Source organism: Zingiber officinale, chromosome 6B (genome assembly GCF_018446385.1).
Source record: "Zingiber officinale cultivar Zhangliang chromosome 6B, Zo_v1.1, whole genome shotgun sequence".
In the NCBI taxonomy this organism is placed as follows: Eukaryota; Viridiplantae; Streptophyta; class Magnoliopsida; order Zingiberales; family Zingiberaceae; genus Zingiber; species Zingiber officinale.
In genome coordinates, this window is record NC_055996.1 from 93,886,117 (window position 1) to 93,903,348 (window position 17,232).

At 36.1% G+C, this 17,232-nt stretch overlaps 1 protein-coding gene across 1 annotated transcript; it reads left to right on the forward strand.

Moving 5' to 3' along the window:
• The first annotated feature begins 13,157 nt into the window (after positions 1-13,157).
• Positions 13,158-16,939, forward strand: LOC121991250 (protein PHOX1-like). The gene is made up of 2 exons (XM_042545259.1): positions 13,158-15,006; positions 16,791-16,939. Exons 1-2 carry the CDS (start codon positions 13,158-13,160, stop codon positions 16,937-16,939), a joined length of 1,998 nt encoding a protein of 665 aa, XP_042401193.1.
• Positions 16,940-17,232: the final 293 nt, after the last annotated feature.

Consider the following 17,232-nt stretch of genomic DNA (forward strand, 5'->3'; position numbering starts at 1 on the left):
AACTGGGTATTGGTGCTAACAATGACCTTCTGGTCTTTAGGACTATAAAATAAACCACCTTTCGTTCCTCTGGGATACCCTACAAACACGCGAACTTCTGTACGAGATTCTAACTTATCAGCATCTAGTTTCAGCACATGTGCTGGACTACCCCAAATCCGAATATGTCTTAGACTGGGCTTTCGCCCATTCCACAATTCTGTGGGAGTAGAAGAAACTGATTTAGAAGGTACTAAGTTCAGAATGTACACTGCTGTTTCCAGGGCGTATCCCCAAAACGAATTTGGTAATTCTGAATAACTCATCATCGATCTAACCATCTCCATAAGAGTCCTATTCCTTCGTTCTGCCACACCATTCTGTTGGGGTGTACCAGGTGCGGACAGTTGGGATTGAATCCCGGCCTCTGATAAGTAATTCCTAAACTCTCCTAAGAGGTATTCACCACCACGATTAGACCGTAGTGTCTTGATACTTTTACCTAGTCGTTTCTCCACATCAGCCTTGTATTCTTTGAACTTATCAAAGCACTCAGACTTGCGGCGCATTAGGTAAATGTATCCGTATCTTGAATAATCGTCTATAAAAGAGACAAAATATTCAAAACCTCCTCTTGTCTGGACAGACATAGGACCACACAAATCAGAATGAACCAATTCTAATACTTCTTTGGCTCTATACCCCTTTGCCTTAAAAGGCCTCTCGGTCATTTTACCTTCCAAGCAAGATTCACAAGTTGAAAAATTTTCCAACTCTAATGAACCCAAAAGTCCATCGGCTATAAGCCTCTGAATCCTACTTAAGTTAATATGACCAAGCCTTAGATGCCAAAGATATGCTTGGTTCATTTCCGAAGGTTCTTTTCTCTTATTAGAGTTAGAAGATGAGTTATAAATTTCCTTGTTTTACTTTGTGGGAGAAATTGGATTTAAAGTATACAAATTGTCAACTAATGCACCAGAACAGATAATCACTTTATTTCTCTTAATAATTACATCATTACTAAAAGAAACTGAATATCCATCCAAAAATAGTTTAGAAATTGAAATTAAATTCTTTCTAAAACTGGGTACATAAAGACAATTTCTTAAAATCAAATTTCTATTTCTATTAAAAGATAAGTAGACGTCTCCCACTGCAACAGCCGCTACCTTAGTAGCATTGCCCATGTAGACGGTAATCTCTCCTTCAGTTAGTCGTCGAGTTTCCTGGAACCCCTGCAAGGAATTACAGACATGATCAGTGACTCCCGTATCTACACACCAGGTGCTGGTAGATAACACCGCTAAACATGTTTCAACAACTAGAGCATGAGATATACCATTGTTGTTCTGATTCCTACGAGGACAGTCCGCCTTCCAATGCCCTGACTGCTTACAGATGAAGCACTTGCCCTTCGGCTTCTTCACTCCAGCTTTAGGTCCTGTACTCTGAGATTTATTCACTTTCTTTGCTGAACCAAATTGTTTCTTCTTCTTCTTTCCTTTCGGTTTAGAAGTAGAACCATTTTCAGCATAGTGAATATGAGAATTGTGTCGAAACAAACCTTCTGCTACCTGAAGTTCTGTCAGTAGTTCTGCCAATGAATATACCCTTTTGTTCATATGATAATTCAGGCGGAATTGCTCAAAACTTCTAGGTGGTGTTTGGAGGATCATATCAATCTGGGTTTCCCCATCAATTTCTCCTCCAAGGATCTGTATTTCGTTAAGATAAGCCATCATCTTTAGGATATGATCTCTCATAGGAGTACCCTCTTGCATGGTGGCTGTCATTATCTTTCTCATGGCTTCTTGTCTAGAAGCCCGATCCTGATGACCAAAGAGTTCCTTGAGATTGTTCATAATATCATAAGCTGTTGGTAAATCTTGATGCTGATGTTGCAATACATTTGACATTGAAGCCAAAATGTAACACTGCGCCATCTCATCTGCCTTTACCCATTTCTTATGATATTCAATCTCCTCTTAGGTAGATTCACCAGTGGGTGCATCAGGACAAGGCTCAGTCAGTACAAACTTATAGCTTTCAGCAGTAAGAAAAATGTCCAGGTTCCTTTTCCAATCTATGTAGTTAGGACCAGTAAGTCTATTCTGTTGTAGTATGATGGACAGTGGGTTGAAAGTCATCCTAAGAATCACAAATAACTTTTGGTCAGAACTCTAAATTTAGAATAATATTGAATCCTCAAACAATACTATTTTAAATTAACCAACACCTCAAAACACTGCGAATATTGTATGCCACGATAGTGTGGTCGTATACAAATTCAGCATTTGTAAAAGGAGGGTTTTAACCCATTAATTTTATTATCTTGTCAACCTCACTTTTTGACAAATAAAATTAATAGTTGGTGTCTTTTGGTCACACAAATAATAGCAGTGACTCCGATGGGGAGGATACTATTAAACGTGCCTAAGTGTATACCATTACTTGACACTAAGTCCATTAATAAGATTGTGCCCCTTCCGATGGGGAAGATCACACGCTCTTAATTAACTTCCTATAGTCATCCAAAATGGAAGTTTGTTCTAGTGATCCACAAATAAGCTCATCCGATATGGAGGAAGACACTCAGAGCCAACGCGCAAGCTTGTTTGCATCACTTACAAACCAGTAATGGAGACCGTGGAATTTATATAAAATCCCTCTCCCACTTAGTTATTTATAAATGAGGAATTTTAACTATGCTAGCCTACTAAATATGTATACTAACATGCACACACAGCACAATATAAAAGCAATAAATAGAAAATCTATTTTTCAACTATTATGACTTTTATCTATAGTTGTCCTCCGTGTGTTGTCATCCCAAGCTGCTGCCATATTTGGCCACCGCCACCGGGTCTAGTTGTCGCATCCATCTTGCTCCTTGTTCCGCTGTGCCTCTAGTCCTCAAAAAGGTTCCACGCCTTGCAAGATTCGATCCGCGACATAAATAGAATTTTACATTTTTCGATCCTATATTCCTCGAAGGAATGTACATGTAAACTAGATCGAACATAAAATAAAATTTTACATCCATCGATCCTATATTCCATAAAAGGAATATACATGTAACTAGATCAAAATTAAAATCCTAATAAAAACTAAATACAGCTCCTGCTGTATTTTATAATACAATCATGCACACACACATAAATGCCCTTGACATGTCCAAGGGTCCAATCACACATAAAAAACTATAAGCCATAATAGTTGGATCCTGCATCCACAAAGTTAGCACATCCTACTATTAACCTGCCTAAATTATGTATGACATGTGCATAATTAAACTAATACCAAATACACAGAGGCAAAACCCTAGCTCTGATACCAATTGTTGGTTGCTACTCGGTAAACCTAATGGTCCCACTGTACAAAAAATTTTGTACAAAGGTCTGAACCTTTACCTAGCTATCATGTGTTCTTTTAAATTAAACTTGGATCGCCTGCGGAACTTAACACGTTTGATCCAAAGTTTAATCTATTTGTTCTTTTAGGTTTAGACTCGGATCTCCTGCGGAACTTAACACGTTCGATCCAAATCACCTAAGTTATTAATTTCATTAAATATTAGTTTCCAAAATTGGCTCCCAGTACTGACGTGGCGAGGCACATGACCTTCTTGGATATGGGAACAACCACCACCGACTAGACAAAGCCTTTTAAGGAAAGTTAATATTTAATTTCCTTAAATAACTTTAGGTCAACCGAAAAGAACAATCAAATCACAAGGAAAAAAAAACAAAAGAACACAACATCGAAAACAAATTCGAAATACTAGAATCGTATGCCTCTTGTATTTGGTATTATTTCCAAAAATAACTAGTATGATGCGGAAAGGAAAAATACTAGTTATACCTTTTAGAAAGACCTCTTGATCTTCTACCGTATTCCTCTTCTAACCTCGGACGTTGTGTGGGCAGCGATCTTCCAAGATGAGAACCACCTAGCACCTTCTTCTTCTTCCTTCAAGTTTCGGCCAAGCACCAAAAATCCAAGGATGAAGAACTTTTTCCACCAACCAAGCTCCAAGGGATGCAAGCTTTCTCTCCTTCTTCTTCTTCTTCTTCTCCAAGTAGTATCCGTCCACCACAAAAGCTCCAAGCAATAGAAGAGTTTCGGCCACCACAAAGAGGAAGAGAGGGAGAGAGGATGGCCGGCCACAACACAAAGGAAAAGAGGGAAAGAATAATAGAAGTTGTGTCTCATGAAGGCACCTCAACCCCCTCTTTTATATTCCTTAGCTTTGGTAAATAAGGAAATTTAATTACAATAAAATTTCCTTAACTTTCCTTGACATGAATTAATTAAGAAAAATTAAACAAAATTTCTTAAAACTCCATGTCTTGGTCGGCCACATCAACAAGACCAAACAAAGCAATTTCAATCAACAATTAAAATTCCTTATTTGTCTTCGGAAATTTTTAAAAAATAAAATTTCCTTTCAAAATCCCTTCATGGTTGATAAAAAGAAATTTCTATAATTTTAATTATTCTACATGTGAATAATTTATAAAGAAGAAAAATAAAATATCTTTCCAATCTACAAATAAGGAAAAAGATCTAATCTCTTTCTTTAATCTTTTGTATATCCTTTTAAAAGAGATATTTTAATTTTTAATCTCTCCAATAAATTATATCTTTCACATAAGAAATATTTAAAATTAAAATTCCTTTTAATTTAATGGGGGCCGGCCACCTAAGCTTGGGTTCAAGCTAGGGCCAGCCACCCATGAACCAAGGCTTGGTCGGCCCTAGCTTGAACCACAAGCTAGCTTGGTCGGCCCCTACATCATGGGTACGAAGGTGGGTATAGGTGGGTATAGTACTCTATAAATAAGAGGCTACGATAGGGACCGAGAGGAGGAATTGGTTTTGGTCTCCCGATAAAATTAAGCATCCCGTGTTCGCCCCGAACACACAACTTAATTTTATCAATAATAATTCATTCCACTAGAGAACTATTATTGAACTACCGCACCAATCCCAAATTACATTTTTGGGCTCCTTCTTATTATGAGTGTGTTAGTCTCCCTGTGTTTAAGATGTCAAATGTCCACTAATTAAGTGAGTTACTGACAACTCATTTAATTAATATCTTAGTCCAAGAATAGTACGACTCAACCTTATCGTCATGTCAGACTAAGTCCACCTGCAGGGTTTAACATGACAATCCTTATGAGCTCATCTTGGGGACATTATCAACCTAGATTACTAGGACACAGTTTCCTTCTATAATCAACAACACACACTATAAGTGATATCATTTCCCAACTTATCGGGCTTATTGATTTATCGAACTAAATCTCACCCATTGATAAATTAAAGAAATAAATATCAAATATATGTGCTTGTTATTATATTAGGATTAAGAGCACACACTTCCATAATAACTGAGGTATTTGTTTCTTTATAAAATCAGTATAAAAGAAACAACCTCAAATGGTCCTACTCAATACACTCTAAGTGTACTAGTATAATTATATAATTAAGATAAACTAATTCCTAATTACACTACAACCTTCCAATGGTTTGTTCCTTTCCATTTTGGTCGTGAGCTGCTGTTTATAATTTATAAGGTACTGATAACATCATCTTCTGTATGTGACACCACATACTATGTTATCTACAATATAAATTAATTGAACAACTACAAACAAATGTAGATATTTTGACCAAATGTGATTCTTTATTCAAAATAAATGTTTACAAAAGCTTAAGCTTTCAGTATACACTCTAACAAGTTACACAAACAGAATTAGTCAGACATCTAATTAAACTAGATGTCTAAGGACTTAATATTCAGCTACTTTCTTTTGAAGAATATCTGTCACACACGGATAAAGAATGGACTTCACCAAAACCATTGACAGAACAACTTAAACACTGGAGATCTTCTATTCAAGGTAGTTCTTGGCTTTGGGATCCCTACCAGGATCCATTAGAATACACTTTGACTAAAGAAATATTTACCGACAAAATTTATTGGCCAAAAGCTTTTGAGACAATGTTCTTCCCATTCACTTACTTCACGCAGCATCCAAACTCATGTCAGTTTTATCAAAAGAAAAATACTGCATGGTTTGGCAAACAAAAAGCTATTACACCATTAGCAGCTTCAACCTCTACCCTACCACTACAAGAAAAAAGTCTAACAACAACGATTTTTCACCGTTGTCGTAGCCCCTTTAGAACTGTTGTTAAATGCTGTGTTGTTAAAGGAAGTGCTCAAAGACAACAGTTTTTAACCGTTGTCTTTGAAAGCAAAGACAACAGTTTTTACAACGGTGAAAAACCGTTGTCTTTTCCTTCAAAGACAATAGTTTTTCACCGTTGTCTTTGAGCGTGCACCTTTAACAACAAGGCATTCAACAACAGTTTTAAACTGTCTACAACAACGATGAAAAACCGTTATCTTTTTTCAGATAAAAATAATATATATATATATATATATATTAAAATTCAATATACAATTTTCTAATATTATAAATCATTCAAAATACTAAATTTGAAAATCAAAGTTAATATACAATTTTTCTAATATTCAAAAATAATATTTACAACATTATGAAGAAATTGCATAAGCAACCAACAAAATGACAACTAACGACACTATTAAAGCAAAGTTAGAGCTTTACAACATCCTAATCCTAGAAAAGTAGCACAGCATCCTAATCCTGCTATCCAGCTTTGAAGAGTTAGATCATTCAAACTACTTTTGCCATGTACAACACTAGAAGAATAACAAAAAACTGCTTCTTAATTCTCATAATCCTTCATCTTCTTCATCCTTGCCATGTTTGCATTGTACTTGGATCGAAGTGGATCGTTCAAACTCCACCTATAAGAAGAAGATAAAGAAATGTCACTTGATCTGAACATGCCTATGAATAATAAAAAATCTAAAATCTCATAAAGTAGACTTGGTTCATTAATAATGCATCATATTGATAATCAAATTACCATAATAGTTCAATAGGAAATGTACATATTAGTAGATAATCATATACTAGTAGCCAACCATTTATTTATTAGAAATGTAAAGTATGAGGAAAATAATTGCAAATAAAGAATAACTGCAAATTAAGTAATTATAGAAAATCATGCAACTGCATACATTCGACCCAAGAAATTATAGAAAATCATGAGCTTCAAAAGCATATGGATTGTAAAGTAAAGATGATCATTTGTCACATATGAGCAGCAATATGCCTACAGAAATATTAAGCTAGAACACACATGATCAGAACCATGTTAAGTGGAAGTGATACGTTGATCACTTCCCAATATACATGCTTTCTTCCTTTCATTCCTTTATTCATAATTAAAGAATCTTAACACCCTTCATGTATACATTCAACAGGGATGATATATGAGTGTTTTATGACTAAATTAAATGCATAATAAAAAGTATATATAAACTCACATTTCCATTAGGGGTGCTGGACCATACATTGTACTTCATATTTTTGTAAATATCATCCTCACTGTATGATTTTATGATAAATAAATTTGCATTAGAGTATTTGTCAGAGAAGTCTAGCTGGTTATACTGTTCCCTGTCTAGCGATACTCTAGAGTTCTCATTCCGAAATGAAGATAGGTTCTGACTCTCACTAGAATTCATTGGAACATGCCCAACAACCTTCTGATTTTTCGAGCAGACTTCCTTTGGTCCTTTGTTTAGTTCACTGAATTCATGATCATTACTATGGCCTCAAGGATGATAATTGCCATCCATAAACATACCTAGATGTCCATAACCAAATCCATGCATTCTGCTACTAACCAAAGGCACAGTTGGACGCATTCTAGATGTTGGCTATGGACCATTCATTCCCTAGGAAATATATGAATAAGCAGTAAATGCCACGGATACAAGCATTTGTAATGTAATTGTTAACCTTGGCCATCAAAGAAAAAAAAAATATAATTAGAACTCCTAACCATTCCACAACTAGAATTAAATCTAGTTTATATACGAAATCACCTCCACAATTTACCCAAATCGACAAATCACCACAAACAGCTAAATAACCAAAAAAAAAAAAAAAGATGGTTTCCCTTCTACAAAACAGATTCCAATGTCTTACACATCCCCTCCTCCTCAACAAATTAGAATAACCTATTAATTAACTCTGCATCAACCCCCACGACTAAACAAAAACTCACCTCAATTGATCCTTGAATTTGGTCAAAATAGAGTTGTTAGCCGGAGCAATGCTGTTGGAGGGATTTTGGCCGGACGGATCTGTAATAAACGATCACACAACCAAACTCAACATCCCAAACAACGTATACAATCAAGTCCACACAAATCTAGCACTAAAAATAACTTACCCTCGAGCCATATTTGATATCTCTCTCGAAGGGCTCGGGAGGTTATTGTGGCGGTGAGCTGGGACAGAGGAATAGGGCAATGCCAACACTAGAGTAAAGATCGGTTAGAGCAAACCTGGTTCGATCGTCGAAGCTGTGATGTGTAGAGAGGCGCCGTAGGAGGTTAGATCTAGGGTTCAAACCCCTCTTAACCGAAGATCCACCAATGCGGGGTCGGCGACTCTAGGTGAAGAGAAATCTCCGGATGGACTCCAGTGATCAGTGGAGAAGAGACTTAGCCGGCGGTGGACGCTTGGTGCTAGCGCGATCGATTTCCTCATGGCTCCGGCGTCGGGGAAGAGTTAGGGCTCGGCGACGGCAGCTATGGCGTTGATCGGAGCTAGGCACGACTCAATGAGGCTTTAGTCGGCGTCGAGTAACTCTTGGCTGGTGGTTATGTATGCGGGGAGAAGAAGTATCGCGGCGTCGAAAGGCGGCGAGGATCAGCGTCGGGTTGGGAAGGAGGGGAAAGGGGAATCGACAGTGGTGACCTAGCCTCACGCGAAGGGGGCGGCGGCGCCAAGGCGATCGACGCTCTGCGATCGGTGATCAAGGCTGCGCGACGATCGACGATCAAGGCTGCGCGGCGCTCAGTCGAGTGGGTGAGGGCAGCGCGAAATTAGGGAAAGGGAAACTCGGGAAGGAAATGAAAAGGGCATGATACAATTATTATATACTTAGGTTTTAAATTGATTAAACCCTAAGTTAGCTTCTCTATCAACTCCCATTTAGTGATTATTCCAAACAGATTTTTTTTCCCAAATCTATAATTGATCCCCTTAAAATACGCTAAACGGACTCTGAAAAATTTCCAGAAAATTCCTAAAATTCCTGAAAATCCAATAAAATTTTCTGTCAAATAATCTTATTATTTAATCATTATTTGGGTGTCATATTTTACAGATCTCCTCTATTTGATCTTCAAATCAAGTCAGATTCAATCCAATCAGACCGTAATTCATGACTCTTTGAATTTCCTACAAAATTACATAAAAAGATGATATTAAATTCCATAATTTATAGGAAATTTATAATTAAGTCCAAAAATAGATCATAACCACACAACATAGTATAAACACAAAGTTAAATATGCAATAAGATAAAAAAATACTAAGTCTAAAAGTCAAAATAATGTATCAAAATGCTAATTATCAAGACACACGATGATATGAAGGTCATCCAATATATGGCCAGCAAACGATTGCAACTAAAACAAGTAGATTTTGAAATTACATAAACAACAATTGCCATCTAAGCTGCATACGATGACATGAGAAATAAGTTGTCCCTGGATTCTTATAGATGAGAAATGGTTTTAAAAAATCATTGTCTTTGGCATACATAAGATAATGATTTTTTTAGCAGCGAGAGCAACGAGGAGCGTCTTTCATAGAGGAGTCTCGAAGGAGGAGTCGGAGCTAGGTTTTTGTTCGTGGAAGAGTCCCGGAATAATGGGTTTTAGGTTTTTGTTCGTGAGTTTTTTTTTCATGAAGTTAAAAAAAAACTATTATTTTTTTGGGATTCAACAACATTCAATAGACAACAGTTTAATAAAACTGTTGTATATTATCATGTAAGCAATGCTAAAAGATAACAGTTTTTTTTAAAACCATTGTCTTTGACATACATTAGATAACAGTTTTTTAAAAACCGTTGTCATTTAAAAAAAATTATGGTGAACGACAATGGTTTTCAATAAAACCGTTGTTAAATGGCAAAAAGACAACAGTTTCTCGAAAAACTGTTGTCTATTAGGTGTGGTTAAATCTAAAAATTTCTTGTAGTGTACCCCCATCCATGGGGTATGTAGAAGAAGCTAATCTAATTAATATGATGAAAATATAATACAAACCCTGATGCCAACCATGATATCAGAAAGCACTTCAGACAACTAAACGTAAGCCCTGACATTAGAACCCACTACTTACGTTAGCAATGATGCTCATTAGCACTCAGAAGCATCCTTATCCTCCACATCTCTCCTTCCAGAGCCTTATCTCCTCCTCTATAGAGCAAGATTCCTTCTGCTCTCCTAGAGGCATCAAAGAACAACACCACAAGAGAAGCAGACACACCTTCTCAGACGTTCTTCTCTTCTCTCTCCTCCTATTTTCTCTCTCAAGTTCTGAGTTTATAATGCCCTACTAAGAGCTATAAGTAAGTGTGTACTTTTTTTTTTAATTTTGTACAAATATGCTCATGTACTTCTTCATTATGGTTGAGTAAATAAAGTACTTCTAAGCCTTAGGGCTGTGTTTTCTTCATCATTAACTCAATAATCCTCAATCCTTATTGGAGTATACTTTGTAGAAACATAACTAGCTAAGAGAGAAGGCAGAATTTAAACTTCTGGTTCTGTAAATCCTGTTCAGGCTAAGTAAGACAATCAACTCGTATGCTTTAGTAAGACCTGAAGAAAAGACGGGGCAAGAAACCAAACGGCTAGTCAACACTTTTAGAGGCTCCCTACTAGGTGAGATTCACTAGTGAGAGTTAAGGAAAGAAACTAGACCCAAAGGTTTAGAGATAACCCCAAACAATTTAAACCAAATGCAATCAAATGCAAATGAACTTTTAAAACCCAAACTTGGTATCTTTTACAAACGAACTTTTAAACCGCAACTCAATCAAAACCCAAATGAATCCAAAAACTGAACTCAAATTTGGTATCAGAGCCAGTTCTTTTCTGGTTCTCTACTTTGTATGAATACACCTTCAACTTCTACAAAACTTGATTATTTTGATCTTGTTGTCCATCCTAGAACTATCATAACTTTGGATCATATGAAACATACTTGTTATATCAGAAGCAAATTATTAGCTCAAACTTTATATTCTGTAATTCAGCCTTAGGAGAAGGACTTTTTAGTAAACTACCAGAAGAATTAGGAAAAGAAATACATAAAACTTGGACCGACTTACTTCTATGATCTTGCATTTTAAATTGACAACTATGATTTTTTTAAATGTCAGAAGGTGCAGTCGGACCCCCTTGTCCCCAACTAGTTATGCCCATGCTGACAACTCAACAGTTAGCTAGTTGATGGATGGTGACTCGGTGGGGCAATAAATGAGATCAATTGAGTTTCTAGAGACCAACTTTTTCTGAATAAAAATCAACACGAGGTTAGAAGGGGGCCTAAAGCGTTCCTTGGCATTGCCCCTTCGACTTTCAAATCATAGATGGAGAGCAGAGAAATGAACGGAGAAATATAGTAGCACATACCTTTTATAGAGGAGAAAAGACCCAACTCTTCAATATTTGATCTCCCTTAGTTTGTCGACTATAACTTTTCAGAGATAAGTTAACTCTTGCCTTTGTGACTTAGGTAAATTTAACCCCAGCGGTCGTGACCCTTTGGAGGTGAGTTTAACTCCAATGGTTGTGACTCTAAAGAGGTAAAGCGACTATGACTTTTTAAAGATAAGACAACTATAATTTTGTAACCGCTATCTTTTATTGCCAAGTTCATTTATAAGTAAACCGAAAGATCTTTGAATATTACAAGTTCTTTCAAGAAGATTCCAAATTCATTTGAACATTTCTTTAGATTCGACCGACTCTAATCACTTATATCTTAGTTCAGACAATGAGACATGCAATTTATTTTGACTGATTCAAAGACCTTCTATGTAGAACTTAGGTTGATCGAGATCATATTATTAACCTCCATATTATTTCTGTAAAAGGTAAAATTCGTCATCCTAGCGGCCCCTATACGACTACTCCACATTATTGGAAGGGAGTAAATCAAGATTCCGAAATTAATCATCACAAGAGAGTAATTCTTGGGCTTTTCCGAAATTCAATTCTTACTCAATTCTATAAACCTACTTGATGATAATCAACTTAATTATGCTCTGAACATCTTGTATAAATCATTCAATATGAAGAGTTGAATTGGAAAAGTCATTACTAACCCTTTAAGTTAATTAATCACTTTATCAAATAAAGTGAAGAAAAATAGTGAATGAACAAATTTCTCCAACTGTAATTTCACCTTAAAAATCCCAAACTTAAATATTATTAAAAAAATCTCACATATGGAAATAAAAAGGGAAGAAGAGTAAGTTTTGTGGTTGATTATCAAAGTTGGCCAATATAGTAAACATGAAAAAGATAAATTATGAATGATTATTAATACTTTTAATAATGGCTAACTTTATAAAGAAGGCCAAACCTCAAGTTAGACAGTATCTCATGTGACTTAGCCGTTAGACCGTCCGACAAAACTCGCGGTTGATTATCAAGGAGGCAATTGTAGGTAGAAAGCGGCTGTATTACGTGGCAGCTCCCTTGTCCAAATATAGATTCATTCGGTGGCAATGCCGACAAAAATAGCCCGCAACTTTAGGGTTGGTGCTGCTGCCTTGTCGTCCAATTAGGGGCGATGGCCTATGGATTCTTGTGGAGCCATGGCGTCCTTTCCGTTGAGGAACGGGAAGACCAACCTCGTCCCTCAAAGTTTTTAACTTTTTCGTGTTCCAGAGGCGGGAGACATGATTTTGATTCGAAGAGGGAGCTTGGTTCAGATAAGTTTCCGACTCTCTTTCCCCAATGGTTTCATGATGATTCTAGTGAAATGATTGGGTCTTCGCTACGAGTTTGGGATTTTAGTTGCTTCAGGTTTCAAGGCATTGTGTGAGCGCCCATTGGATGCTTGCCAATTGTTCTTGTCGCTGCTGCGTTCATTTTGCTTAAATTTTGAACATTTGAATCTCTGCTTGCTGGATAATAATTTGTTTCTGAATTGGGAAAAAAAGATTGTTACGTTGAAGATACCATCGGAAATATGGAGATGAATAGGCCATCTCTTAGGAATAGGAGTGCCTCGGCTAGGCTGAGATTGCCGAGCTCGAAAAGCATCCGTACTTTCGACCGCTGCGCCACGTTCGTCAATGAAGACACAACGGTCTTCATGGAGATGGCTCAGCACAAGAAAGAAGAAGGCAACAGGTTGTTCCAGAGGCGGGAGTATGAGGACGCACTCATGAAATATGACAAAGCCATTAAGCTGCTTCCAAAGAACCATATTGATGTTGCAAACCTTCGCTGCAACATGGCATCTTGCTATATGCAGATGAACCCTGAGGATTACCGCCAAGCAATCAATGAGTGCAACCTTGCCCTCGAGGTCTGTCCCAATTACAGTAAAGCTCTAGTGAAGAGGGCCAAGTGTTTCGAAGCTCTGAACAGGTTGGATTTAGCCAGCAAGGATGTGGATTTAGTTTTGAGTTTGGAACCGAACAATATTGCGGCATTGGAGATTTCCGAGCGAGTCAAAATGGAGATTGAGGAACATGGCATAAGGCTGGATTATAGGGAAGTTTCTCCACTTCCAGAAACACCTATAGAGAAACAGAAGCTAAAGAAGAAGAAGAGCCACAAGTCGGTGGAGAAGATAGTGGTTGTGGAGGAGAAGCATGTTGAGACTAAAGAAGAGCCCATGAAAACTGTGAAGTTATTCTTTGGGGAAGACATCAGATATGCACATGTACCAGCAAATTGCACCATATTGCAGTTGAGGGAGGTCGTTGCTAACAAATTCCCAAGATTGAAGGCTTTCCTTATCAAATTCAAAGATCAAGATGGTGACTTGGTCACAATCACTACATCCCAAGAGTTGAGGTGCATAGAAGAATCTGCAGACCCACAAGGATATATTAAGTTGTTCATCATAAAAGTAAAACCCGAGGATGATCCTTTGTTTGAGGAGGCTATAAAAAGGGGATCACCTAAGAAGAATAGCTTTTCTGATGACAAGTCCTCCTCAGTTTGCATTGATGACTGGATTGTGCAATTTGCTCTTCTATTCAAGAACCATGTTGGTTGTGATTCTGATGAGTATCTGAACCTTCATGAGTTAGGAATTAAGGTTTACTCAGAAGCAATGGAAGACACCACTACAAGTGAAGAGGCACAGGAAGTTTTTACACTTGCTGAGAAGAAATTCCAGGAGATGTCAGCTCTAGCTTTATTCAATTGGGGCAACGTGCATATGTTTCGGGCAAAGAAGAGGTTATGCTTATCAGAAGAAGCTTCAAAGGAGTCAACGCTAGTCATGGTGAAAACTTCTTATGAGTGGGCTCAGGCTGAGTATGTTAAAGCAGGAAAGAAATATGAAGAAGCTTTGAAACTTAAGCCTGACTTCTATGAGGCTCTTCTCGCTCTTGGATTGCAACAGTTTGAGCTAGCAAAGCTTTCTTGGTGTTTCGCAAAAGGAAACATGGCAGATGTAGAGAATGAGCCTTCCACAGACGTTCTAACACTATTCAACCTCGCCGAAGAGAACATTGAGAGGGGGACACAAATTTGGGAAGAAATCGAAGAAGAAAGATTAAAGGAAGGGTCTAAACCCAGTGTGGAAAAGCTAATGTTGCAAAAGATGGGTTTACAAGACTATTTCAAACATCTGTCAAGTGATGAAACAACAGAACAAGGTTTTAATATGAAGACTCAAATGAATATATTTTGGGGAACTGTGCTTTATGAGCGATCTGTTGTGGAATTTAAATTGGGCATACCACTTTGGAAAGAGTGTCTCATGGCAGCAATGGAAAAATTTACTGCGGCAGGGGCTTCTCCAGCAGATATTGCTGTTATGGTTAAAAACCATTCTGCCAATGAAACTACTCAAGAAGGTAAAAGGTCTAGACCCTGTTTGAATGTATTTCTTTTTTTTTTTTTTGAAAAAAAATTGTGTTCAGTGAAAAGAAAAGTTTAAGAAATGAAAGTGGGTTTCAAATTTTGTCTTAAAAATCTAAAAAACTTGTTTGGTAGATCTTAGTATTAAGAATTACTATTTTTTTTAGATATAACAGTATTGAATATTTTTAGAGAAAAAAGGGTATGATTTTATTTTATTTTATTTTTTGTATTTAGGAAAAAAATGAAAGAATTGTTTTCATGAGTGACAAGGCTTGCTTGTCATCGTTGTAATAGTATCTCTTTCCTATTACATATGCTAGTTTTGTGTGCCCATCACTGATGTCAACCTATAATTAATTCTTTGTATTTAGTAATTTGTTGTAAATAAAGAATAAAAAGTAGGAGAGATAACTTTACATTGCCAAAATCTTTTGGAATTTTTTTATTTATTTATTTTGGTTTTGAGGGTTATGCTTCTAATATGTTTTGAGGCTTCTTTTGACTTTACCAAAACAAAAATTAAAACTTAAAATTTTGTAGTTCTCAAATCACTTTTAGTATCTCATCTAAATCTTTTGGTTTCCCTCTATTCCGTGAATCTTCATCTTTACTTGATTTAAATTGAACATGTCAATATTTTCTTAACCTATTTATCCATTTTTTATCTCTCGGACAACACTCAATTGCTCTCAGATAGCAACTTCATATGTTTATCTTTGCATTTTTATCTTCATTACATTAAGGTTTTTATGTGTTTTTTTTAAACTATCAACAATTTGATCCTTAAAGTTTGGCATGCCATCCTTCGTACTCATAGATATCTTTTTAGTCCAAGGGTTGAGCACTAGTCTATCATGTTAAACTCCAAAAACTCTTTATTTTAACCATCCTCTCTTTATCATATCAATGATATATCTTCATCAACATTTGTTGAATAATATGTCCAAATATATAAATTTTAGAGAAATTTTCAATCACCATTATTCATAACTATTTTCTAGATTCTTTTCATATATTGAAATTATATTTATTTACTCATTTTGGTTTTTCTTAAAATTTTTAGTTCCTAAGTTGCTCTCCACAATTATTGCACTAGTTTAATAAATTCATACTTACATGAATATGTCTAATATCATATGCAAACAATATATAATAGGAGATTTTTTTGAAACTCATCTTCTATTCATGTAAAAAATATAAGGACTGACATTTGAATACTGAAAATTCATATGCACATTCTTTCTTCTTTTACAGTATCATATCTTTCTTCTTTCAATCAACCACAATAAATTTCTAAGCACTATATCAAATTTATAGTCAATAGATCATATGCACATTCTTACTCTTTTCTATGTTTGTCCACCAGCTATGTTATCAAACTAGAAGTTGCGAACAGTTTTAAGATTTGTGTGATTTGGTTATTATTGATATTCATCTAAGAATACTGAAGCTTTGTGAGATCAAATGGTTTATAAAAGAACATTGTAGGAAACGTCAGATAACAACCAGCAATGGCGATGCAATTACTGTCAGCACAATAATTGAGAATATTAGTATTCATATTATTTAGTTATGCATTTACATGTACAAGTTTTGTTAATTGGCTTCTCATTAACCAACATTTCCTTAGACATGAACTCTTATTTGGCTTGTGTGATTTAACATTTTTATTCAACTAATGTTAGCTTGATGTAAATTTTACAACTGCAGCCTATAAAATCTTGAGTATCTTAGATGGTAGTTGTCACTGAAGTAAGTGTGATTATCCGTGATGCAGATTTATGTTTCAAGATTGATGAAATAGTTCAAGCATGGAATGAGATGCATGATGCAAAAAGGTGGCTAAGTGGTGTTTCATCTTTCAGACTTGAGCCTTTACTTCGCCGGCGGGTTTCCAAGTTGCACAATACATTGGAGAACATATGATGCTTATATTTCTGAGAATGTTTTGCTACTGATTGTGTGTTATCATAGGTAATCTTCTCTACTAAAGTTCTTGAGTACATCTGCTTTTCATATATAAACTACTATATTGGAGCTTAAAGAAGTAGCTTTTATTGTTGGTTCAAAAGAAGTAACTTTTAAACACAAAATGTTATTTCAAAACAAATCAATAATACATTAGGATAAAACTTATAACAGTTTGAGGCAACTCCTTTACTTCCTTTTTTTCTACCAGACATCGTTGCTTCAATTAGATATTGTAGATTAAGGAGTTT

What these genes read in the sequence shown, in the direction of transcription:
- LOC121991250 (XM_042545259.1), top strand. Translation starts at nt 13,158, where the DNA reads ATGGAGATGAATAGGCCATCTCTTAGGAATAGGAGTGCCTCGGCTAGG. An exon ending in CAATGAAACTACTCAAGAAG is followed by an intron (nt 15,007 to 16,790) that starts GTAAAAGGTCTA and finishes TCCGTGATGCAG; the next exon opens with ATTTATGTTTCAAGATTGAT.